This window comes from Typha angustifolia, chromosome 13 (assembly GCF_048772165.1).
Source record: "Typha angustifolia cultivar Huaian chromosome 13, ASM4877216v1, whole genome shotgun sequence".
NCBI classification, from domain to species: domain Eukaryota; kingdom Viridiplantae; phylum Streptophyta; class Magnoliopsida; order Poales; family Typhaceae; genus Typha; species Typha angustifolia.
In genome coordinates this window covers 12074536-12100245 of record NC_133251.1, presented here as the reverse complement: position 1 = coordinate 12100245, position 25710 = coordinate 12074536, and the positions used below count along the sequence as shown (strand labels likewise).

Genomic DNA, 25710 nt, shown 5'->3' with positions numbered 1-25710 from the left:
TACAGGTATACTTTTTAATCCCTCACCAACTATTTAAAGGATGTCTGTGTGGAGATAGATTCCCTGGTGCCCGCAAACATCCTAAAACATCATCATACATCTTCATCCTTGATCTATCGAGTCTGCAGTGGATGACATACAATTTCTTATCAAACAATTTCCAAATTATGAAATCAATCATATATATATATATATATATATATATATATATATATATATTCCCAAAAAAGAGAGAGTAGTGATTGGCTTGCCAATATGAATCAAATTGGTAGATATGATTGTACTTGGGTTGAGAAAGCACCCTCTCCTCTTTGGCGGTTTTTGCGCTCCAATTTTAATGGAGCTCTCTGTAGTGCAGTTCCTTTTCTTCAAAGAAAAGGTCTTTGTGTAAGAGTAGGTCAATATGGCTAAAAAAGAAGTACCATTAGTTACTATGCAATAAAGTTTGTAAGCACAAAGTGGATGAGCTCGAGGTAGAGGAAGAGGTCGAGGTCGTGGTAGAAAGAGAGTTGACAGTGAGTGCAGGAGGGCCACCACCACCAGTAGTAGTAGTAGTAGTAGTAGTAGTAGTAGTAGTAGTAGTTGGTACTACTGCACAACAAATAAGAAGAAGAAAGAAGAAGAAAGAAGAAGGAGGAGAATAAGAAAAAGATTAATGGAGGTGCATTATTGTGGTGGGCTACCTTAGTGGGGGCTAAACTAGGTTGTTGTTATTATAAAGGAATTCTAGTAGGGATGATGAGGTGGAACATTGTGAGTATCTTCTGCAAATCTCACATAGTTCCTTAAATTTATTGCGTATCTTTCTTTCTTTATTTATTTTATTATTATTTTTACTTAAATTAATGAGTCTATACATTATTCTTTAGCTAGACAAAATAATTAGCCCTCGTTACTAAAAAAAAAAAAAGTTAGACAATGGTTGGAGTGAAAACAAATCGGGTACTAATTAAATAGTTCTCCGTTCATATTTGGATTTATATTTTTTAATTTTTATAATTATATTTTAACGAAACAGATATAAATTATTTTTTAATAAAAGATCACATCTTAAACATGCATATTGAATTTTAAATGAATTATGATATTTCAAATACATATAAAGTTAACAAAATCAATCTCTACAAATAATATAAAACATTCTTACCATTTAAATAAAAAATTTTAAATTTAAATTATTTAAAAAATATGCAAGCACAAATCAGTTAAAAGTTCAAATCGAATCGAATAACAACGACTAAATTTAACATCTTAAGAAACAAGCCCAAGATATGTGCGTTGAATATGACTCCCTAACATCATTAGAGAATTAAACCTGTGACCTTTGTCGTGAACAGATATAAGATTTAATTTTATATTTATAAAAAAATAATAATGTGGAATAGACTAATAGTCTTTTCAATACTGACTCTTTGACTTTAATTTAGACTCCGTCTTAATAATTAGTATCAAAACAAGTTTCGACAATTTTAATATGTGATACACTCGATAGAGCTAAGCCCTAGAAAAAAGGTGAAAAAAAAAAAAATATATATATATATATATATATATAGGCTTTCGTATCCTTATCTAACAGCATAAGCTTTTGATTCCTTCCAACAATATGTAAGAATGTATAGTATAATCTATTAGATAACCAATGGATCCAAAATTTTTAGCTAATAACATACCAATAACTCTGTATGATGTCTTAAGAAGAGGTGCCATTTATAAATAAATCAAACATAATCCTCAAATCCCAACCTATTCTATTTTGTAAACTCCAACCATTGATCTCTAGATCCCATGACAAAGTAAAAAAGCCATAAAAGTTTGGATGAGAGACTAGAAATAGACAGATGGGGGGGTGTGACTAGAAAGGAGGTTTTAAAGTGCCAACTTAGGCATCAAGCATATTACTCTTTCCCACTCCATCCCCAATTATTTGTGCACAAGGTAGGCATAACCTAAGGCTTATACATACATACACACATATATATATATATTATAAGTTTTTTAAGGATAGAAAACAAATGCCATCACCATTGGCACTAAGTCTATATGACCCCACTACTAGAACTAACTTAATTACTTCTATGATTCTTATTCTTTAGCCTTACGGCAATGATCATTTTAGGATATGTACTAGGGAAATTATATATATAAAAGAAAGGTTGCTAAAAGTAGCATTCGAGATGTAGAAGATTTAGGAAGCAAACTTGCCGGGCAAAGGAGTGGCTCTTCCACAAATCATGGAGCTATTATCATGCTATGGTTAATTAAATTTAATCCTTTCCACTAATTATTGGTCTATAATTCGATGATTGAGTTCTACCAATTTATGACTCCAATCATTTCTTAAAAGAATTAAATTTAATTATTTAATCTATATAACAAAAAAAAATTATAGTAATTATTTAGCCTATAATTAACCTACGAGATTATTATGATCTTTTCAAAGAAAAGGTAAAGGTGAGCACCTCAAGAGGGGACGAATGCCATGTTGACAACTTTTAAGTTGGCATGCCTCCCAAAATCTCAACCCCTCCTTGTTGGATTCTCTTACTTTGATTATATCCATAAGATTAAAGTTTTGTGTGATAGTATGCTAGACTAAGACTATCCATTCTTCTTTGACAAAGTTGTAAGAATAAAGTTAATGTGGTGTTGCTTTGTTTGTTTGGGTATAAATTTAATATACTAGAATCATCATATATTTTGTTTTTATCATCGTTCACACTCTAAACTAAGATTAGCCGTCAAAATTAAAAAATATATTTGATTCTATGATTCTCTTTTATTTTAATCTTAACCTTAAAAAACTTGCTCAGGAATAACAAGACTGACTATTTTACGGTAATTATTCACGTACTCAAAAGTAAAATTATACAAGTTAACAATGTTTGTCTCGAAGAATAAAGTGAATGCAATATAATTTTCTTTTTCTTTTTTGATAAGTAAAATATACTCATAATTCATTCTAATTACTGTTTATGAACATAGAGCTTGTGATAGAAGTCACCTCAAAACCACCATAAGAAGAGATGGGCTTTTGGTATTTACCCAATTGATTCAAACAATGGATTCTTAATTTCTTATGGCTTTAATAATTGTGGGCACTTTGGGATTGAGACAAAAAGAAAAGAAACAAAATCTAAGCAGTTAGCTCAAAGATGAAGCAACCATATGTTTGCCATGTTGGACCACATCACCAATAAGAATATGGTGGCTTAAATAGGTAGATGGTCCTTATCATGATGTGCATTAATTAGAGGTACATGAAAGGAGCTTGGCAGATGCATTAATAGCAAGTGATTCAGAAGATAGCAAAGTATATCAGCTAAAGGAATTCCAATCTACTGTGATTGATGTAGAGAGTAGGATGGAACTTGCAAGTAAATCTTTGGCTTTTTCCTTTTTATTTTTAGTTTCAGTACATTTATATCATCTATCACTTCTTGGCCCTAAGCTTAGTTCTCATAATTATGTAGCTAAAATTTCTTAAAACAGCCAAATGTTTTAATATATACATATGCAACATTAAAAACAAGCTTTAATGTTGCTCTTTTTAAAGTTTAATTTAAATTGTTGCATCAACTTAATTTGACTACTATTAAATTTTTACTTCTCTTTAAAAATATAATCTATTTATGATGCAACTAGGATAAGACTATTTACATATGTTTGAATGTTGACAAAATGTTTTAGACTACTTATTAAGTTAGTATATTATAAATTATAATAGAACTCTCTCAACTTCATTAAAACTATAGGGGCACCCTTTGATATAATGTGGTAGCATAAGATCCACTAATATATTTGTTAAAAAATATATGATTTAACTGTCAATCTAATATGAGCTACTCATGGGCTTCTCCCATGGCTCTTCTCCCTTGATGAATATAAATCTTGCAACAGGATTTACAAAATTATTAAAATTGTACTACATTTTCTATTTTAAAATTACACATTTTTTTATATCAATTTGGCTTCAAGGTTGGTAGTAAGTAGGGCAGGATTATTTTAGTTAGCTTGGGCCAAGCTTGACTTAGCCACATAATTGGTAATTATCTAGGTAATTTAAAATTATTAAGGTCAATCTCATATTATAATAAAGAATATACATAACTATACATTTATATACATCAAATTTGGCATGACATTGGCTCAGCTAGGGACTTGCCTAGCTTTTAAGTCAATAACATTTGGGTAGATTTAACCATGACTAAACTGATTTAAAGTTATAGACCAATATATAGTATGACTGGTATAAAGAGAATAATATACATTATCAATTCACATCTAACAGGTTAAGTTATTGGGTCAACTAAGTATTTAATATAATATATATTTTTTTTTAAATTCTAATTTAAACTTTTTACTCAAATTTGTTTATTGATAAGGTGACAATATTAGTTGAGGCAATCTTATGCCACTCTCTTTTATTTTGGTTAAAAAAAAAGAAAGATTTTTATTCTACCTATATTTCAAATGTCAAAAGGTAACACAAACCAAATTTATTTCACTCCAAGTCCAACCAACCATCAATGCCATATTCATTTCATCAGAAAAGAAAAGGCCATATCAATTTCCTATTCCAACAACTAGTTTGGAATCACATCAACCAAATGGTCTCTCTCTTCCCCACCCTATTATTGATTATTTGTTGATGCTGTCAAGACTCAACCTATTGGGGGGTTTTTTTTTTTCAACCTGTGGGTTTGAAATCTTGCATGGTAACAACTTGTTGGTCTAATTGCAGTATTGTTACTCACTAATTATTTAATCATCTTTGTAGTCAACAATTCAAATCTATTTGGGTTGTTGCATTTGCCATTAATGTAGTTTTAGTTTTTTATTTAGTTTATTAACAACATGATGAAGTATATACACACTCAAAAATATTTAGATGTCAAAATATATCATGTAAAGATGGTTTTGAGACTACTACTATTCTACTAGACAACCATCATAACATGTGAAGCTCTTTGCAACTAAACCCAGCTAGTCTTTTTTTTTTTTTTTTTTTTTAAATAAACTATGTAGATAGTGTTTAACAAAGTTTGTTTAATAAGATACAACTGATTAAAGAATAAGTTTTGATCACTAAATTAATGATTTATAATTGAGTTAAAGGCAAATTAATGACTCTGCTCAAATAATTAAAATGAGTCATGTTGTATAAATATTTTTATATTTCAATTTATCAAAAATACTTAATATATTTTATTTTTATTATCATTCAGCATATTTTATAGATGAGTTACATTAACTATATACGTAAAATATAACGTTAAGAGTAAATTTTATAATGTTAATAATAATAATAATAAAATAAAGAGAAATTATATTTTGAGATCAAATAAGGAATATTTTAGATATTTAAATTTTTTATTTTGAAAAATAATGAAATGTTTTTTTATTTTGTCAACAACTAGTAGGTTAAAGTTAACTTAGAATATTTATAATGTATTAATGATAAATATCTATTAATGCCGGGAGTCTAAGCCTAGTATGAAGTGTGGATTGTGATAAATTTAATTGGCAAGTATTTTCAGGGTGAAATAATAGATAGAGTGTAAATAATGTCCATATTCTTTCTTAAGCATCTAAGTTTATTAATGTTATAAAGGGGACTATTATAAGGAAAAGCTATTATGGACTTTTTAAATGGTTAAGAGAGGTATATATCAGATGGAGCCAAAGCAGGAGGAGGAGACGAGATAGCAAATAGAAGAGGACTAGAAGAGCGACAAGAGATCGGGGAGGAGGCAAGAAGGTTGAGGGGTTTCGAGCTGGGAGACATGCTTCCCCCAAAAGGTTCTCTTCTTTTCCTCGAATACCCATTATTTTATTTCCGTTTTGGTCACCTCCCACTCCGCTTCTGCTTCGCTGTGTTTGTTGGTCTTGGTTTTGCTCTTGTTTTCCCTCTTGCTTGGTCTTGTTAAGGTGCTGGATTTCTCTTTTTTTTTTTCTTTTTTTTTCCGTGGTTGGTGGAGGCGAAACTGGTGATGGGTGAGGTTTTATGCAACTTCTTGAATCGTTTTGGTTGAAAATTTGATTCCGGTGATCTGGGTCTCGTTAAAAATTTAATCTTGGGCATGTTTCTTGCCAATTCGGGGCTGGGTTTTGGTTGTTGTAAGCTGGGTCTCTTCGTTTTGATCTCTCTTGGGATTTCTTCTATTTTGTTCTTTCTGTTTGTTACCTCAAGCTATTCCCAATTTTGATGAGATGCTTTTATGTTTTGGATAATTTGTGCACGTCTGTGATAACTTGGATTTCTTCTTGTGATTTATGAACGTCCAAGTTCGTACCACTTCTAGATAGATCCTTGCATCTATGTGATATTCTTGGAGTCATTTTATATAAATTTTCTTGTATAGTGGGGTTAGAAAGTGCTATCATAGGATGCTTAATTGCTACATGCTAATCTCTTTCTGGTCCAGATTGGGACCCTGTTTGGATGAAGAGAATAAGAGAGAAGATAGAGAAAGTTAGCTGAGAAAATTGTTTTCTCTTCTTTGGATAGAATTTTTAGGAGAGAATGGAGAAGGGGAGAAAGAAAAAATAGTCTCGAATGGTCCACTTTTTTTTCTCTCATAAAATGGAGAGAATGGGAGAGAAAGGAAGATAAAACCCAACTTTTTTCTCTTCCTTTCTATTCTTTCTCTCATATATCCAAACAGAGGAGAGAAAATTATTCCTCTATTCTCTTCTCTTTCAATCCCTCCATCCAAACATAGCATTGGTGCTTGTAGTTGTCCATGGTAGGGGCCAGACTTTTTAAAGACATGCTTTATTATAAATTCTATATTTCTTTCGGCCCCTTGGTAATGACTTTTGCGGTCTTTTTAAAAAAAAAAAATTGAATGTTTTTCTTTCTTTAAGTTTAACTGCATCAAATTTTAATTGAGATATTTCTTTTTTGAATTGTCTCTCATGTCATCAGTAGTTCCATAAGAACCACAATAAGAATCAATTAATTGGGGCTTGGTGTGGTGTACACCTGGAGAGGATCTTGGATCTTCAGAATGCAAAACAATAGCAGCAAAGATTTGGAGCAGAGTTCAATCCACTCAACATTTAGTCAACCAACTAATTGCTCATCATGGTGGAATTCTAGCGGCATTCAAACTTCAGAGCCATCTTATTTCAAGAAGATGAGTATGAACAAGGCTTCAGTAAAACAGTATTCTAACCAGAACAAGAAAGTAGGAGATAAAATTCTCGATCAAGATTCGGTGTCAAGTCAATTGACTGGCCAATCTGATCTTGAGGTGTCAGAAAAAAGTGATGGCAATGTCCAGGAACAATGTGTCTTGACACATTCAGGTATGAAGTTCTCTAGTTAAGATTTGTTTTGCAAGTTGCTATTTGTTAATAGCTAGTTGCAATTTTCGAAGTTTTCCTATGTCTTCCTAAATGTGCTGTTGTTGATTACTTGGGCTAGCAAATATTATTCATGTTATTGAAAGCTGATTTCTTAATTGTTGTTAAATCCAGTTTGTCCTTAAAACTATCTCAAGTTATTCTTTTCATTTCAGTAATGTAACTCATGGGAGGATAACTTACCAACCATCTGTAATCTTTAAAGCTATCTCAAGTATTTTTCTCTTCTTGTATTGCACCTATTTTAATTCTGCACTATAAATTGGTCATGTTGCTCAATTTGTAGTTTTTACCTTTTTTCCCTCTTTCCTTCTTTTTTCCAGAATGATAGCATCTACTAGACCATTAAATTCCGTGGTCCTGCTTTCTGTTCGTGTATACATTCATTCATGCGATTCTTGTCATTTTAAGATATTTCTTGTAATTTACTTGTTATAAGTCCCAATTGTTGGTTCTCAGTATTTTTCTTTCCTACAAAAAATCTGCAAAAATATAAACCCCATACTTATCGATTATAAATTGTCTGTAACCTTTTATGACAACTTGTGGCTTGAAAATTATACTGATTGCCTATAACCTTTTATGACAATTTGTGGCTTGAAAATTATACTGGGTGATAGATGTGCTGCAAATTATAATATCATAGCAACTTATGTTGCAAATTACAATCTGTTTACAATCTAAAATTTTAAGTTGTACCATTCTTTCAATATTCTTTCTTGATTGTTAATATATAAGCTTATAATAGGTAGGTAACTATGACTCTTGTGTCATCCATTCCTAGATCCTAGATCCTGATTACTTGCCTAATGTCCAGAGGTAATTTGGTTGATACCTAGACTATGACATCACTTCTATAAAATTGAAAAAAATTGAATGGCTCCTGCTCCCCAACAAGGGGTTGGGATTTATTTTGCAGTCCTGTTTTTCTGTAGCAAATGCTCAAGCTGTGGAATGTATGGTCATATCATGACTTGCCCTATAACCCCGGTGGCTTTTGTTCAAGTGATAACAATAGTGTCTTTAACAAAGGATGCAACTCTGTATCCTTCTGGACCTTGTATTGGCATGAGCTTTCTGTTTCGGAATACCTTTCGAATCCTCTTGCAATTTTTGCAACAGTAGTTCAGGGACATTACTGTAGCTTTACATATGATGTAAATTCAGCAAGAGATCGGAAGCCTTATATCGTGCAAAGTGGTCTAGGTGATTAATTTGTTAGATTCATGAAACAAATTTACTTGGATAAAACATTGATATTTACATTTATTACACTTTTGTGACTGTAGTTTTGTATACTTAGATTCATTTTTATTTCCAGGTTCTCACAATTTTATTTGTTTATATAGTTATCATTATATCAGCTTCAGATATATTTGTAAAAGACCTCTTCAGTCAACTTCCCATTCATGATTATTATCTTGTTTTGTGTAGCTATGAGGTATAACTTCTCTCGCCTTTTCTTAATTTATTTGTTAACTTTGGAGATGATTTATGATACGAACCGGCTAGACCCAATTTGGATCAGTTTTTGGACAGAAATTTGTACGGAAATTTGAAGAGAGTCTTTGGTAGATCTAGTCATTGGATCGATATGAAATTTGATAGGTTGTAGCCTTGGAAAAGATCTTTCTAATAAATCTAATTTCTCGTAGATCGAATGGCTAGATTAGAAGATATCTTCAGAAAAGTGGATGAAAGTCGGACGGTCAGCTTTGATACTAATGTTACGAATCAGATCTGGACCGATCCGGATGTAATAAAATTATAAAAATTTAGGTAGTAGTAACTTCACGAGATAAGGTTCTAATGGCTCTCAATTTACGTCAATCGAATATCTGGATAAAAAGATATGATTAAAATAGTGGAGCAAGGTCAGAACGGAAAATTTTCGATGTTGCGGCCATTGTTGGAGGGTGGCAGACGACCAAGGGTGATGGTGGATGACCGTAAGGTAAGGTGGGTCGTGAAGGTGATGGTGGCTATGGGTTGGAGGTAGAATTAGGGTTTCTAACTTAGATTTACTCCTAGAAAAATAAACGATTATGGTTAATTTACTTCTATTCCTAGATTATCTTACTCTTACTCCTAAAATAGTCTAAGGTTAAAATACAATTTTTAATTCTTCATTGGATGCTTGGATATTTGGATGAATAAATAAAGAAACCCAGCTTCTTGTATATAGAGATTGGGTACAATGAATTTTACTCGAACTTAGCCCTAAAGGTTTATACGATTCGAACTAGAATTTGTTTTAGAGGTTTATATGACTTAATTGAATTTGTCTTACTGACTTAAATGACTTAATTAAATTTGTCTTAGTGGCTTTACGTAACTTAATTGAATTTACCTTAATGACTTACATGACTAAATTATACTTGCTTTAATTGAATTTGCCTTAGTGACTTATATGACCTAATTGAATTTGTCTTAATGGTTTACGTGACTTAATTGAATTTGTCTTAGTGGCTTATATGACTAAACTATACTTGTCTTAAAGGCTTACATGACATAACTAAAATTATCTTAAAAACTTACATAAAAAATAAATATAAATCAATTAAAAGATAAATAGACTCGATCTATTGAGCTCAATATTTACATGATAAGATCTGATTTGATCCGATTCGTATCAATTTAATACCTTGGATCAAGGTTATCCACTAAAGTAGTAATTTATGCTTGTAATATTTGCGTATTTGTTTCAATGATTGCCAAAATCTGGAGACCTTTTGTAATATCTAGGCTATTTGTGTTTGTTGAATGATGGTATTTGATCACATAAACATTCCTCTCTTGTGCTCTTGGTAGACTTTCTAATTTTGGAGACCTAGGTGCTATGGGCTGCGTTTAGGTTTACACTGTTTAAAACTTTTCTGCTCTCCTTGTTTTGTTGACAAAACGTTTTAAGCAGTGCCATTTGAATCATGACTCTCTGATTGAGATGGGCTAACCTTTCAGAAGAAAATCATTAGAGCTTTTCTATTCAACAAATCAGAAGTATTCATACCTTTCTGTCGTTTGCAAAGAACTTACTTGTTTAATTATTTTACCAGGAGACAACTCTGCGAAGAAAGTTAATGATCATGTAAAGCCGGTAATGTATCTTGGCAGTGCTGGAACTGTTTTCTCACCTCCAAACATTGATTATGGCCAGTCTATTGTGAGTTATCAACTTATCATTGTTTTTGAACATGAAATTGAATATCTCTACTTAATTCAAGTTTCTTTTTTTTGGCAGAGAAAGAGTGAATGCTGTGTTTTATACCACCATCTCCAATCAATGTTCACAATTAATTAGAAGATGCAACTGTTTGTGTCATAGGGTGTTTTGAACTTAAGGTGTTAGTATATATCGAAGAGAGTACATAAAAAGTACGATTATTATTTGATTTTTGTACACAAAAATGCCGTGGACCCCTGATTGTCTAATTTAAACTATTTTTTTGTGGAAGACACGTTCTACATGTTCTTATGGCTCCATTGGTCATCAAAGCATTACTGCTAAGCATCAAAAGTCTAATCATATCATGTATTGTGGACTTAAAAATACTATATCTTATTAATAGTACTCTCATCTTACTAAAACTTTCATGTTACAAGAATAAAACTTGTTGAAACAACCTAGGTCAGGTGAGTTGAATCTTGTGTTATGTCTCCATACTGAGCTACTTTTCATGCTATGAATGTTTATAGTTCAGAAGAAAAATCACCATATATTTAGCTACCTTTTTACCAATTATCTTAACAGTGCTGAGTCCTAACCAAAACAACCAAGGAATAATGAAGTTATCCCCATAATTGTGACACTTCAATGAACAATCAGCAATTTGGGACCATTGGACAGATCAGAAATGAAGGAAGGAGAAAATTCGCCCTTTCTTTTAATCCTAAAATAAAGCGTGCCTTAGGAGCACGTCTTTTCACATTTAACTTCATTCTAGATTATCTGATTGTCTTATTGAGTTTCTATTACAGGCCTGTATTCCATACCCTTATGTTGATCCATACTTGGGAGGGGTTTTGGCTGGATATGCTTCACATTCTATGGTATGTCATATCAGCAAAATCTTCTCTCCTAGCTTTTTACACATGGTTATTCTTAATTATGCCAATTGTTTATCAATTGAACCTGTTTGAACTTTAGGAACAGGATTAGGGTTTAGAAGCAAGATTGGGAATCTCTAACTCTAGATAATAATGCTCATTATGTTCCACTGTAGTGAATTAGGAGATAAAGGTAAATTGTTACTGTGGTTACATCAGTTCTTTTCTTTCTTGTGGTTGAAATATCTGACAGAGGGACAAGAAAGTAACAGACAAATTTAGTTGAGAAAAGGAAGAAGTAATTAATGGATCTTGATTTCTGATTTTCAAAATTAGCTTCCATTGAATGTGAATGTGAGTAGCTACTGTAGAAGACAAAAGGCAGTAAAACATTAAAAATTATTATTCTTTGAATGGTCTTTGCTTTTGTACTGTCCATGTCTTTTGGCTGATAATTTTGATGACAAAAAAGGGCAATAAATTCCACTCAGGATGGATTTTTTTTTTAAATTTCTTGTCATGTTTGATTCAGTTGCACATTTTTCCCTACTAACTTTTTCAAAGTGGCTTGTCTAATCTGTATCCATATTCCTATTAAATTAACCTTCTATGATATTTTTTTTTACTCGCACAACCAAGGAAAGATGAGCTTATTGTTATCTGCACAAGCAAGCTGAATGTGTAATTTTTCTAGAAAAGGCGCACTAGATATGCTATTATGTTAGAAAGTGCGTAAGCTATTGCTGAAAGAGAGAAATTTATTGAGAGTGATTTTAATATGCAAGTTAGCTATGCATGCCGTGTGTGTGCTTATGTCGTTAGATTTATCAGGGTGAGAAATTTTTTGCGTTAAAGATAAAGAGTCCTGGATAAGAGGGCAGCTACTTAATTTTACCTAGTATCGTCAAAGGTTTCATTAGACGTTCTTGCGCAATTACTAAGTTCCACATACTGATGTGCTACTATTATAATGTGAAGTGCAGTAGAACTGAATCCTGAAACAGCAGCACTTGGATACCCATGTAGAAAGACAACTACATATAAGTTCTCTTTAGATGCATTCCACTCTTGAACCTGATGTCTGCCAAACTATTCATATCTCTAATATTAAATTTGTAAGTTTAAAGGTAAGAAACAAGTCTTTAGTTCAACAATCTGATAGAGACGGGTCTAGGGATTAGTTTTAATCTAAAGGGAGTGAAGGTAGAAAAAGAGGAGAAGAATAACTATTGTTTGTAGTATTTTTCATCACATGCTTGTTGTGAGAAGCGTTTTCATTATTTTTATTCCTACCTTAAAGGTAATGACTTTCTAGGTTCAAACTTATTTCTAGGGTAATTATTCCCCAGTAATTTACCAAGTTGGGTTTTGATTTTGCAAGATAATTTATGTTTTTCAGTTGGAAATATATCTTTTTAATGCTCACCGAGGACTTCTACAACCAATTAGGATTTTTTAACACAGACTCATTTCTGTTTCCATGTTTTATTTTAAAGAGATTTTTTTTTTCTTTGGATATTGCTATTTTCCATCCCTGAAACAGATTTGTCAGCAAACTACTGGGACAACACCTTCCCGAGTTCCACTGCCTCCAGAGCTCGCAGAGGATGAGCCTATATATGTTAATGCTAAGCAATATCATGGAATCCTCCGTAGAAGACAGCTGCGTGCAAAATTGGAGGCTCAAAATAAACTCTCAAAAGGACGAAAGGTAGCTTTCTCATAGTTTGCACTGGTTACTTATCTTGATCATGTTTCTTTTAACTTTTGTTATAAAAAAAGCCTAGACTTCCTATATTGTATTAGAACCTCTATTAAATAACTTCAGATTATGCTTCTGTTCTGTTTATGTTATCTTCATTCTTCAAGAATTTGTCAATCATGTCACATTACAAAGTAGGTTCTGTTCCATTATCTTTGTCCCGTTGAGTTGTACTGCCTTATTTTTCGATCCAAAGGGAGTCTGATCTTTGTTTCACTATTAGTAAATTCACATGGTCTGTATTTGCATGGGAACATTGGGATGATCATTTAATATCTGTCTACTTTGTTTGCAGCCATACCTTCATGAATCTCGGCATCGCCATGCCATGAAGAGAGCAAGGGGATCGGGTGGCCGATTCCTCAACACCAAGCAGCTGCAGCAGCAGCAGTCACAAGCCAACTCAGCCAACTACAAAGATGCTGTGGCCTCAACTGTGCTGCAGCTAGGTGGTGTAGGGGGAAGCAGCTCAGTTTCAGAAACCATCTGCTCCGGGAATGTCAATATAGGTGCTTCTTCCAGTCCCAGCTGTGCAAACGTCAGTAATGTTATCAATGGTGGGAGCTCGTTCTACCATCATGATCATCATCTCAGCTTCGCTGGTGACTTTCACGGGGGAAATGGTCAGGCTGGAAGTAGCATGATCCATGAAGGTGCCCGGCCTCGGGTTTCTGTTATGAGGTGAGCATGCGCAGATTACCTGACAGTTGTCTGGACTTGAGGTCTTGTGTCTGTCTGGTGTTTTGTGGGCAATTCATCCTTGGCTTTGTTGTTTTGCTTTGCGAATGCATCAAATGTTAGCTGAATCTTTTACTTTGTTGGTTGTCTCAAGTGCTGGTTTGCTGCAAGATCTGATGCTTAAATTCACTGCTTTTGGCAGTAGTTGTAGGCTATTGTGTGTATGTAATCCCATATTTGAATGTTAAGCAGTGAAAGTACATCTAACTAAGGTATCTAACTGTTTAACGGCTGTTAAGTTTAGCCATGAGCTAAATGCTCTCTCCCCTGTTAGTTGTCTGTGATTTGTTGCTAGCTTATTCTTTTTTCTTCTTTTTTTTAATGTTGTAAATCTACTTAAGGATCTTATTGATTCCTCAAGGGATTGTCAAATTCCACATGTTTACTGTGATCAATTAAGGTACTATTTATGTAGAGGTATCAAATGGGTTTTTTACTCAGCTTCAGTTTCAGCTTGGTTGGAGTTTTTACACTGATTGAACAGTTGATGTGATGTTGATCTTAACTCAAATTTTCCCCCATGTCAACCCTAGGGATGCTTGATCTATTTTGATGTTCACTATCTGGATCTCTTTATGTTCCTTCAGCATTTGTTGTATCATGTATGCTTGTGCTTATTTGTTTGTTTGTTGCAAACAAAACTACTATCCATGTATGGATGTTTGTATAATGTATGTACATGCATATGTATGCATGCATGTATCTATGGTTCATTAGTTTGCATAAAACATTTATCCCTCTTTCCTCAAGGTGTTTTCCATTTGAGAAAGCCCTTAATTTTTTGAAGCATATAAGATACTAAATAAGGAATATCTAGATCTCTTGCTTCACTCGCGAGATAGGAATAGCTTTCTTTTGGAATAAGTCTCTTTATTTAGGTGTAGTAATTAAATAATAACTTAGTTTATTTTCCTTTCTCTCTATTTTTTTTCAATACAACTTTTAGAAATCAATCTAATAATAATTCAAAGTAAATGTTTTGCTTCTAAACTAGACAACATCTAATTATTATTGTTATTTTCATTGTTTAGTTTAAAATGTCATCGATTCTCAATATATATTCATTATTATTTATTACTTTAATATAAATTTTTTATCGCATTAATTTAATTATTACTTTTTATATTAGTATTCAACTGAATAATATAATTACTTATAATATTAACTTTCTTCGTTTGCTATTAAAAATTAAAATACTTATTCAAAAATTGACATTATTAAGGTCAGATCCATTTTACACCCCTACTATTTGTGGATCCCTATGTTGTATATTCTTAGACAAGCAATTGTTTATTATCGTAACTATTTACCATACATTTCGATTCATATTCATCCACTTAATTCTTTTATCCTAATGCCTTATACACAAGTACTTCTATGTATTTAAAAAAAATCATCTCAATAGGTTAGGATTTTGAAAATTAATTATTACCTAAGAATAATAAATCAGATCCCATTACATACATTGGCATTAACTCGATGCTTTTCCCCTGTAATCAACTGAGAGCAAAAGTTGGTAGGAGTTAGATGCTTTTTGGCATGCAGCTGAGATGCTGAGCAAGGTGACCCAGAAATGATTTCCTCTGAGATTATATTAGGTCGATTAATGCCTAAAAATACACCGAAATTTTCTAGTAGTTGACGAAAGCAATCAAGATATGCAGAGATGAACATGGAGTAGCAGTATCATGTTTAACAGAAAACTTGCAGTATTATAGACTTTTCCAGTATCAGGGCTTTTGATGCGAATATATGTATATCATTCTTCGAAGAAATTATACCTTAGCTAGCAAAAGATTTGATGTTTACAGTGATACATAAAAAAGAAATAAATGATTAAACTGCTCAAAATTACAAATTAAGACTGGTCATCAGAGTATTGAATACCAACAGCAACATCGAACGTATATTTTCCATGATTAATGCAGACAGAGAGTCAAATTTTCATCCACAAAACTTGTTTAATGCAATAGGGGGAGTAGTTATATGGAGTACAAAAAGAATAGTAACATAGTGGAGATCAAATCAGACATTGTGTTCTTGTCCAGGTTTGGTATTAAGAAGAGGTTGGAGAGCCTTAACAACAATTGTCATGTTAGGTCTGAAATCAGCCTCATACTGAACACATAATGCTGCAACTGCTGCCATCTGAACCATGTTTTGAAAGCAAGCATGTCAGAGAACCTTAGACTTTTGAGTCCTTAAGTAAAAGTAAAAGTTTTCAACCACACAGTAACACATTTATATTGACGTGTCAAGCGATGTGGGGTAAAAGAAATCGACAACTTATTAAAGAGGTAAAAAGGTTACCTTGGCAACAGCTTTAGGAGGGTATTCATTGTTTAGCTTCGGATCTACACACTGTTTAACTTTGTCCTCGCTCAACCTTGGAGTTGCCTGATCATATTGCAAGAAATGTAAGATGATAATAAAGTTGAACAGCCAAAGAGATGATTGTTACAACAGAAGCTGGGAGAAAATACCCAAGTTACAAGACTTTGCTGTCCTTTAGGCATTGTATGGTCTACTGGCTTTCTTCCTGTGAGAAGCTCTAAAAGAATAACACCAAAGCTATAGACATCGCTTTTCTGAGTCAATTGTCCAGTCATAGCATACCTGTGGTTGTCAGTGATTTAAGAGCAACGCAACCTAACTAATTTAAATCTTTTTAAGTATATATATGTCATAAAGATAAAGACAATTAATACATCTTCTTTTGAGTGGAACTTACTCAGGAGCATGATAGCCAAAAGTTCCTAAAACTCGAGTTGAATGTAGGCGAGCTGCTGTGTCTGGAGACTGGTTTGTAAGATTAAAATCGGCAATCTTGGAATTATAATCATCGAACAGAAGCACATTGCTGGATCTGACATCTCGATGAACGATTGGCGGCTGAACTTTCTCATGAAGATACTCAAGACCTCTCGCTGCTCCATAAGCTATCTTCACTCGTTGGTTCCAGCTCAGAAAAAGAACAGGTTCAGCACCTTGCACTCCTTTCCTTCCTGCAGGATAGATCTATGACTGTCCTAGATCTATCTAACCTGTGCAAATATATCAATTTTTCTAAAAATTGAAAGGTGACACACACACCATGCAAAGTGTCGTGCAAGGAACCTTGCGTCGCGAATTGGTGCACCAGTATCCGGTTACCATCCTCCAAACAGTAACCCAGCAACCCCACAAAATATTCATGCTTAAGTTTTGAAACCATGGCTAGCTACATCAGAACAAGAGAAGAAAAATAATAAGACGTACATCATATAATTCTTTATTGACAGAGAGATGAGCGAAGCAGAACTCACCTGAGCAGTAAAATCAGAATCAGGCTCATGGGACACACTAGGATCTAACTTCTTTATTGCAGCAGGCTGGCCACCACTTAGAGTTGCATAATAAACGCGACCATACGAACCTTCCCCAACTAAAGCCTTATCACTAAAATTGTTCGTTATTCTCTGCAGCTCATCCAATGGTATGATTGGTAGCTCAATGTTCAGCACCTTCTGAGGACCTCCAGTTCTGACAGCATTAGGACCCCTTGGACCTCTATCATTACCTACATTAGGGGAAAACAAAAATTAGATTGACTATCTGCCGACATTCTACAAGGTTGCAATTACCATACACAATCTATTACATCTAAATCAACAAACCAATAGTATCACAACAAAAAGAACAACTAAGATTAGAATGTGGAGTGGAAAGTTCATGGCTAGATATGACCAAAGAGAATCCATTTTATAATTCAAACTAGAACCAGATATAGAGGGAGAAGGAAAGTTATACATTATATATTATCAAATGAATAATATACTCATGTCATGGCCAAATGATGCAATAAAAAGAATCTTAAAACCACAAACAACCAAAGTGAAGCATTTCTTCAATCATACCAGGGGCATTATGATTTGGCGGCGGGATTGCTTGATTAACATGGGGCCCAAAATTTTCTTCCTCTGTACCTCCACAGCAAAACATTGTTAGTCACGACGGCGTACACAAATCTACCATCAGGATTTGTCAGCAACCCAATTCATGACCCGAGTTTCACCTAAAACATTTGTTCCTGCCTTTTCCAATCAGGCTGGAAGACAAAAAGGATAAGAATGATTTCAATATGATAAATTAGGATGAAATGAAACAAAAGATTGAGATACTAACTGCCATACAAATTAGCGAACAACTAATTCTGTAGAATAATTCCCAAATTCCCAAAAGAAAAGAAGAATATCTCAGAAGAAATTGAAAATCCTTATGTTTAATAGAAGGAATCGTTGAGAGAGAGAGGAGCATAGGGATATCGGGAGTTATGGCGGGAGAAGCGCTTCTTTTTATTTTAGGTCATCCACTTCACGGCTAATAGATCACCACATCAGCAATATGAGAGGCACATTTGTTCTCTAGGGAGGACGAGATCTTCTTCTTTTCTAAACTGTACGTTTTGTGGCTCGTAATTTAAAATTTTAAAAAAGAAACTTATGAAAACCATCCTACATTTTGCTTTATAATAATTAGCCCCCCTTAAATATGGATATATATCAGTTTCATCCATGCATTTTATCTAAAATACCCTTGAATTTGTTTTTTTAGGTTATGGTGAAAATAAATAGAAAACTAAAATTTTAAGTTAAATGAGGGAGTATTTGAGATTTTCTATTTTTATTTTAAAAGTAATGGATATTCTCTTCTTGTGTTAACTACTATTATGACAAAATTAACTCAATAGTGTCATTGTGTTATTGAAAGTAAAACATAGGGATCAAATGATAAAAGACAAGAGTTTTTAATGGATTTCATAAAAATAGAGATAATTTCATTTAAGTCTACGAACTTTAGTTATCTTCACATACAAGGATTAAATCTCTTTTTCATACATACTCTCTAAAATTATTAGAAATCCATGGGTAATTTGATGCCATAACGAAAAAGAGTAAAAGGATTAAACAAAAATACCCCTTTAAATATAGAGTATAAAAAGTATATTAATATTTCTCTTTCTTTCTTCTCTCAAAAATTAAGCGTATAAAGTCACAAAAATATTTACATGTAAGTCAGGTGACAATTTGCAGATTAAAACAATGTAATGAAATAATTTCTCAAAAGAAAAATATAGCATGGAACTACAAAAGAAGAACTTGAGAGGTTTCCAATAATTTAAGAGAGCCTATATAAAAATATGTGACACTGGATCTAAATAAAATTGTCCAAAAAAATTATATATTTAATAGATAGTTAAAATTCATGGAAGGAAAATTGGAAGGATAACTTATGGGATGTAAATAGACAATGGAATAAAAAAAAAGAAATGAAAAACTAAAATTTATTGTTGAGTTTTATATTGGCTACTATTCTTGAAAAGGAGACATAGGAATAATCTAATTTATTGATAGCGTTATTATTTTATTTAAATATTAACCATGTGTACGATGCTCCTAAGAAAATATTAGTGGTATTTTAGTAATTCTATATATTAATCAAGTGGGAGGTTATTTATGAAATTATCACTATAGATATTCTATTCTTAGTTATGCATGAGAACTTGTATATATGTTGTTATTTGCTCAATACTATATTTTTATTATTATTTGAACTGATTCTAGCCAAGTGTAGACTTGTGTCCAAAACTCTTTTCTCTCATTTCTATTATAACAAAATAATAAATGTTAATAAAATGATTTACTGATCGCAGAATTTCCCCTCACAAAAAATAATAATTAAAAATACATAGCCAATCGTCATATATAAGATAGTCATTTAGGAGAGAAAAGAAAAAACTGAAGGTAAATAGCTTTCACTTTTCCCACTGTTTAAATCTCAAAGCATCCTTAATGTACAAAGGCTGCAATACTAAGAAATTTAGTTGCAAATGACAAGCTTGGCCACATTGTAATTAGTACATGAAAAGTAATTTATATTATCTCCCAATGGACAATCAGAAGTCATTTGGGTAGATAATATTATTGTTCTATTTTGAAATAAATTCTCTTTATTTTAGATATTTTTATTCTAAATTTTAATTGATAGAAAGATTTTGAATAACTCGCCGGCTTATTTCAAAATGCAAACAACTAATTTTTCTTCGTTAATAAACCTCACTACTTTAGACTATATTTATAGTGTATTTTGATATGAAATGCCTCTTTTCAATGTTATTGTGATGAAATTTCTATTACATACGTTATGATAAACTAAATTAAATTTCTTTTGGCCAAGAATTGTTAAAATATTCATTAATATTTAGAGTTTGTTTGACAGTAAGAAAATTGAACTTAATAAAGTTATTGAGTTCAATTAAATGACTCTCATTTTAGAAAACCGAAGTCGAATAAAGAAAAGAATTTGTTGGAAAGTAAACAATTTATTTTGTATTTATATTAAAAGAAATTCTATGTATTTTTCTTTCCTCACTTTCTAGCAATCAAACGCTTATTAATTTATTACTTTTCTCAAAAAAATTATAAAAGTAATTATGAGAAGATAATATAATAGTTATAAAATAAAATATAATAAATAATTAATTCTACGCATATTTTCTATCTTTCTCAAATAAAAATAAAAAATATCTTTATATTACGCTAGAAAAAGAATAATATTAATTTGATAATTTTTGTTTCTTAATTCTAACAATCGCAACCAAATACTATCTTATCATATATTTTTATTCCAGCCCTTATTTCTACTTTATACAACTAAACTCCAAATTAAAACTAGTATAAATCTTTTTATTTCATAATAAGTTCTATTAACATATGTTATAAGTAAATTTATACTGTTTTTCATAACAAAATCTTAATCACTATGTGCTGAAAGCATCTACTGAGATAACAATTCTTAGACAACCATGAATCCCTTAAGACAAAATAATCCAATGTTTTCCTTCCAAACACTCAATGTGGATACAAAGCAACAAACACTAGAAAGTGAAAGGTTCTATTGTTACAACCTATCATCTTCACAGATCATATAAAACTTTCTCAGCCAGTGAATTGCTCACTTTAATAGTATCTCACAATTCTCTGGATGAGAAATTAAATGGCAATTTGGGTTTTGGATGATAGTAAGGAAAGAATCATCATCAACACAAATAATTAATGCATTATTTGATAAATCTACTTTTTGACTACTAGATTTTACAATATACAATAAAAATAGCATCATTTCACATTGTGGTTGATAACACTACTTAGAGTTGTTGCATAGTAAACGCAACCATATGAATCTTCTCCAACCAAAACTTGGTCAAATAAATTGTTCATTATTCTCTGCAGCTCATCCAATGATATGATTGGTAATTTAATATTCAACATCTTCTGGGGATCTCTACTTCTGACAGCCTTGGGACCTCTTGGATCTCTATCATTATCTATATTAGAAAAGAAAATTTTAGATTGACAAAGTTGTAATTATTATTCACAATTTATTGTTGATAATTTCATATATTTTACATGAATTTTTTATTAACTTTAAATTAAGTTTTAAGTGAAGCCAACGCATTATTAATGATGATTTAATGATAGAATTAATTTAGTCAAAGAATACTTTATTGACATATATTTATTTAGTCAAATCTATGAAGAGAAGTGAATGAAAAATGATTCTAAAGTGGATATTATGGTAATAAAAAATAAAAAAAATAAATTTAGTATCATATTGAATATTTAAAAAATATTATTATAGTATATAAGTAACAAACTTCTCGTCGCCCTAAAAGAGGTACCTATTTTGTAGGTAAATATTACTATGCATATTAACTCACACGGGCATGTCGTTCGGCTCGATTCAATTCGGTCAAATCTAATTTTAATTTTTTGGTGCATCCCAATTACATCTCATTTTTATATAGTCTCTAAATTAATAGAAATCTATCAACCATTTGACTTGACGCCATAACAAAGAAAAAAGATAAAATGCCCCCTCTAATTGTATATATTAATTGCACAAGGGTAGTTAACCATAGTACTGAGTGATCACGATAAAGATAAAATTTTGACCCTCTTGCACCTATGTTTTTACTTGGCCAATTTTATTGAAGATTGTTGGAGCTCTTTAGTCTCTGCTGCTAATGATGATCAAATGGGAGGCTTATTTATAGAATCGTCATCCTACCTTTTCTATTCTTAGTTATGGATAAGTACTTATATATATTATTACTTATTTGATACTATATTTTTATTATTACCTAAGTTGTTTCAAGGAAGAAGGCCAAAATAAAAACGTAGAGTGATTTTGGCAAGTAAACAAATCATTTATTTATTTATGTATTTCTTTCGATCAAACATTCTCTCAAAGTGTATTTTTTTTCCTCATTTTCTAGCAACCAAATATTAAATACGGCATCATTAAATTCTTATTTCTCTCAAAAAAATATAAATAATAATAATAAAATAATGATTTGTATTTAATTTTGAACCTTTTTTCCCATCTTTCTATATATATATATGTGTGTGTGTGTGTGTGTGCGTGTATAAAATAATTAGAAAAAGGATAATAAGATTAATTTCATCATTTTTGTTTCTTAATTTCAACTATCACAACCAAACACTATATTATCCTATATTTTTATTTCAACATTTATTCTTTTTTGTAGAACCAAACAACAAATTAAAATTGAAACAAATCTTTTTATTTCAAAATAAGTTCCCTTTTAATTTATAAAAATACTAATAATAACATATGTTACGTGAAAATTCCTAATATCTTTTTATAACAAAGCTTTGGCCACAATATATACTGAGAAAAAAGATCTGATGCTTTCATTTCAAATACTAAATATTGAAAGATTTTATCATTACAAACTATCTCCGCAGATCATAGAAAACTTTCTTCAGCCAGTGAATTGCTTGCTCACTACGATAGCAAGGAAAAAATATCATCATCAACACCAACAATGAGGTTATAAGTTCTGAGTGCATCATTGGATCAATCTAATTTGCCTACTAGAAATTTCGCATCAATAACACGAGTACAACTGTAGCTAACTAGAGCTGAAATAGGACCCCTTGTGGTATCCTTGAGAGTGATTTTGTCCAGGACACAGTATTTGAACCTAAGATTGGACAAAAAAATTCAGGGCAGAGAGAATACCTCTCAGATCTTCCTTGACTTTGGTTTTGTAAAGTCAGCTTGATGTGTATCTTAAGGAAAACAAAATATCTGAGAACAAGTTTCCAGATATTGTGGCTAAATACTTCCTTGTACTTCCCAGAACTCTGTATCTCCACAGCAGTGAAAGTACTCCCAACACCTGGGAATTAACACATATAGATGAACTGCAGCAATCCTCGCCGGTTTACCTTGTACTATAAAAGTCAAGGTTCCAAACTAGAGCAAGCAAAGAATTTCTTGTATTCAAGGAGTGGCATTACAAGTCTTCATGTTTGTCATCTCTAGAAGCATCAACTTAAACTTTAAAGATGAACCATATCATTGTCGGTTTTCCAAGAACTACACTAATAAAAAGGACTCACACATCTGTCAATTGTCACAGCAAGTGTAGAAAGAATCAAATCTAAAGGTATGCCGTTTTGAATTCACAATTTAAATCTGATCCAGATGAAAAGATGAAGGAGCTGTTATAGAAGTATCAGAAAAGGATAAATAAAAGTAAAAAGAGATCCAATCTATTACCATTTCCTTTCACATGCTATTTCAGAATATTAAGAAGATTAAGACAAGTTCCATTGGCAATGAATTGCAATAATGTATAGTTCGCCGCAACCCCATCTCACCTATATCAAAGTCTTTTCTAAGGCATCATAAAGGAAAGCCACAAATATAATGCAGAATGTAATCCATGTGTACAGAGAGACATAAATGTCATTTGCTTCTATCATTATAGCATGCATATTGAGTATTGACATTGTAATGGTGACCTTTAGGAGAATTTACATCTCATATAAGAAATTCAGAACCTAATATTAATAAGGCTACTTTTGATAAAAGAACAGTAATAACATAGAAGACTACTTCTGATAAACGAACAAATAATAACATACTAAACAGCATTAGCTTCATTTGGTGAAGGTTTCTAATTTATTTCCCTCTCAAGTCAAAAGTACATGGAAATTGACCAAGCACAGACTCAAACTTTGCACTAACATGGGTATACGGTATGTTGTCCACAACCAATTCAAAACTCAATGAGAAAAGAAGAAATCTTAACAAGAATTAACTTTCAGAAAAAGAGAAAGTTCTTGCCAAATTGGTTCACATTCCAAATCCAAAAACAGCGCGTATCTTGTGGAAGATTAGCTCCCTCCATCCTCTCTCTGTGTTCTCCACCACCGTTGCATTCCCATACCTGCAAGTCATTCATAGATTTAGCAAAATCCAACCTTTTTGCACAAAAAAATAACCAAATTCCATGACAAACTAAAGAGTTACTAACTTGTCTTCCTCTGGTACATTAGTCTGTGTTAGCTTCACAACCGTCACTCCGGCCTCCTGCTCATCCAATGTTAGCTTCACCTGCATTCCATAACCAAAACGATTTAATAACCAGTACCGGCAAAAGGAATCATCTCCTAACACCAACAGAACCAAGCAACCCACAATCGAATTTATCCCGTCCGGCCAGCTCCCAAACCTCCACTTCTGGACGATCAATTTCCCCTCCTTCAACTCCTCATTCACCCCGGTGATCGACCCATCGAAGAGGCTAAACTCCCCGCCAACCTCCTTACTAATCCTTGCATTGCTCTGCGTAAATCCTTTCCATCTATTCTCATCCATCAAGATCTCATACAAGTCACTCGCTCTACAATTAAACCTCTCCGTCAAAGTTATATTCTTGAACCCTTCCTTCACCTTTTTCTCCTTCTTCGCAGGCGCAGAGGGAGTCAATGCCGTCTTCGCATCCAACGCAGCCGCCTTTGCCGCAGAAGTCGGCTTCTTGGCCTCAAGCTCGTCCTTCGCGGGGCCACCCTTGGCCATTGCTTGCACGTAAGCTCGGATCTTCTCAAAAATTACAGGTTTCCCCTTCGCAATGAAGGCGTCCTTGATCCGTCGCCCGATCGGTCCGTCGTCGTCGCGAACAGTGATTCTAACCTCCGGGTCCTCACCGGCGTTCTCATCGGCGAGATAGGGCACCTCAAGCGTTCCGGAGATCTTGAGGAGGGCCTCCCCATCGGCGGAGGAACGTGCCTCGCCCTCCCACGAAAGCGAGAGGGAGAGTTCGTACCCAGGGATGACCTTACCCTTGCGGACGTTGACGTAGGCCTCTCCCTCGAGCTTGTCTACCGTTTTGGTGCGGATCACGAGGCCGCCCTCTCCGTCGAGGACAGTGATGCCGGAGAGGAGGGAGGAGAGCAGGGAGCGGGACCACTCGAGGCAGTCCCGCTCCGACCAGTGCCAATTGTGGACGTTGGTCCCATCTGGGCGCTCTTCTACGATCCAACGCTTGTCTCCTTCGCCGTACTTGGCCATGGCGAAAGCTAGGGTTTTGAATACAGAGGAGGAGGAGGAGGAGGAGAAGTGCTAGTAGCTGTTCGACGAAATGCGCATGAAAGCTCGTATAAAGAACGGGTCGCATAGAGTGAAAGGGGGGCGGGGTAAATATAAGAAGTTTGTCGGGGCGAAAAGGAAAAAGAGAGGGGCTTCTGGATCCTTCGGTATTAGAATAGTCTGGAAGGTCTGCTATATGAAAAGCGTACCAGATAAAATTAAGTGAGCCTCTTGAATTAGCTAATCATTGAGGCTCAAATTGATCTCATTTTATTCCATATGTCACTTGTTCTTGGTCCAATTGGTCTAATTGTCCCGGTCGAATCAGAATCTCTCATCTCCTCCTGGTG

At 33.1% G+C, this 25710-nt stretch overlaps 3 protein-coding genes across 6 annotated transcripts; 1 reads left to right on the top strand and 2 right to left on the bottom strand.

The window, feature by feature from the left end:
- Positions 1-5650: 5650 nt before the first annotated feature.
- LOC140773462 (nuclear transcription factor Y subunit A-3-like) lies at positions 5651-14171 on the top strand. 2 transcript variants are annotated; one of them, XM_073116026.1, is made up of 6 exons: positions 5651-5799; positions 6932-7311; positions 10425-10531; positions 11347-11418; positions 12959-13126; positions 13473-14171. In XM_073116026.1, exons 2-6 carry the CDS (start codon positions 7011-7013, stop codon positions 13860-13862), a joined length of 1038 nt encoding a protein of 345 aa, XP_072972127.1. In that variant the 5' UTR covers positions 5651-5799; positions 6932-7010; the 3' UTR covers positions 13863-14171. The 2 variants fall into 2 exon arrangements, with proteins under 2 accessions (XP_072972127.1, XP_072972126.1); XM_073116025.1 differs by having other exon boundaries at positions 6929-7311.
- Positions 14172-15836: 1665 nt separating this feature from the next.
- Positions 15837-18247, bottom strand: LOC140773460 (probable protein kinase At2g41970). 2 transcript variants are annotated; one of them, XM_073116023.1, is made up of 8 exons: positions 18080-18247; positions 17812-18002; positions 17221-17474; positions 17009-17135; positions 16647-16920; positions 16399-16531; positions 16226-16312; positions 15837-16063 (listed from the first exon to the last, which is right to left on the bottom strand). In XM_073116023.1, exons 2-8 carry the CDS (start codon positions 17894-17896, stop codon positions 15941-15943), a joined length of 1083 nt encoding a protein of 360 aa, XP_072972124.1. In that variant the 5' UTR covers positions 17897-18002; positions 18080-18247; the 3' UTR covers positions 15837-15940. The 2 variants fall into 2 exon arrangements, with proteins under 2 accessions (XP_072972124.1, XP_072972125.1); XM_073116024.1 differs by having other exon boundaries at positions 18088-18247.
- A 4452-nt stretch (positions 18248-22699) lies between these two features.
- LOC140775053 (uncharacterized) lies at positions 22700-25465 on the bottom strand. Of its 2 annotated transcripts, none has more exons than XM_073118294.1 (3): positions 24725-25465; positions 24306-24385; positions 22700-24218 (listed from the first exon to the last, which is right to left on the bottom strand). In XM_073118294.1, exons 1-3 carry the CDS (start codon positions 25340-25342, stop codon positions 24125-24127), a joined length of 792 nt encoding a protein of 263 aa, XP_072974395.1. In that variant the 5' UTR covers positions 25343-25465; the 3' UTR covers positions 22700-24124. The 2 variants fall into 2 exon arrangements, with proteins under 2 accessions (XP_072974395.1, XP_072974394.1); XM_073118293.1 differs by having other exon boundaries at positions 22703-24218; positions 24470-25464.
- Between the last annotated feature and the right edge of the window lie 245 nt (positions 25466-25710).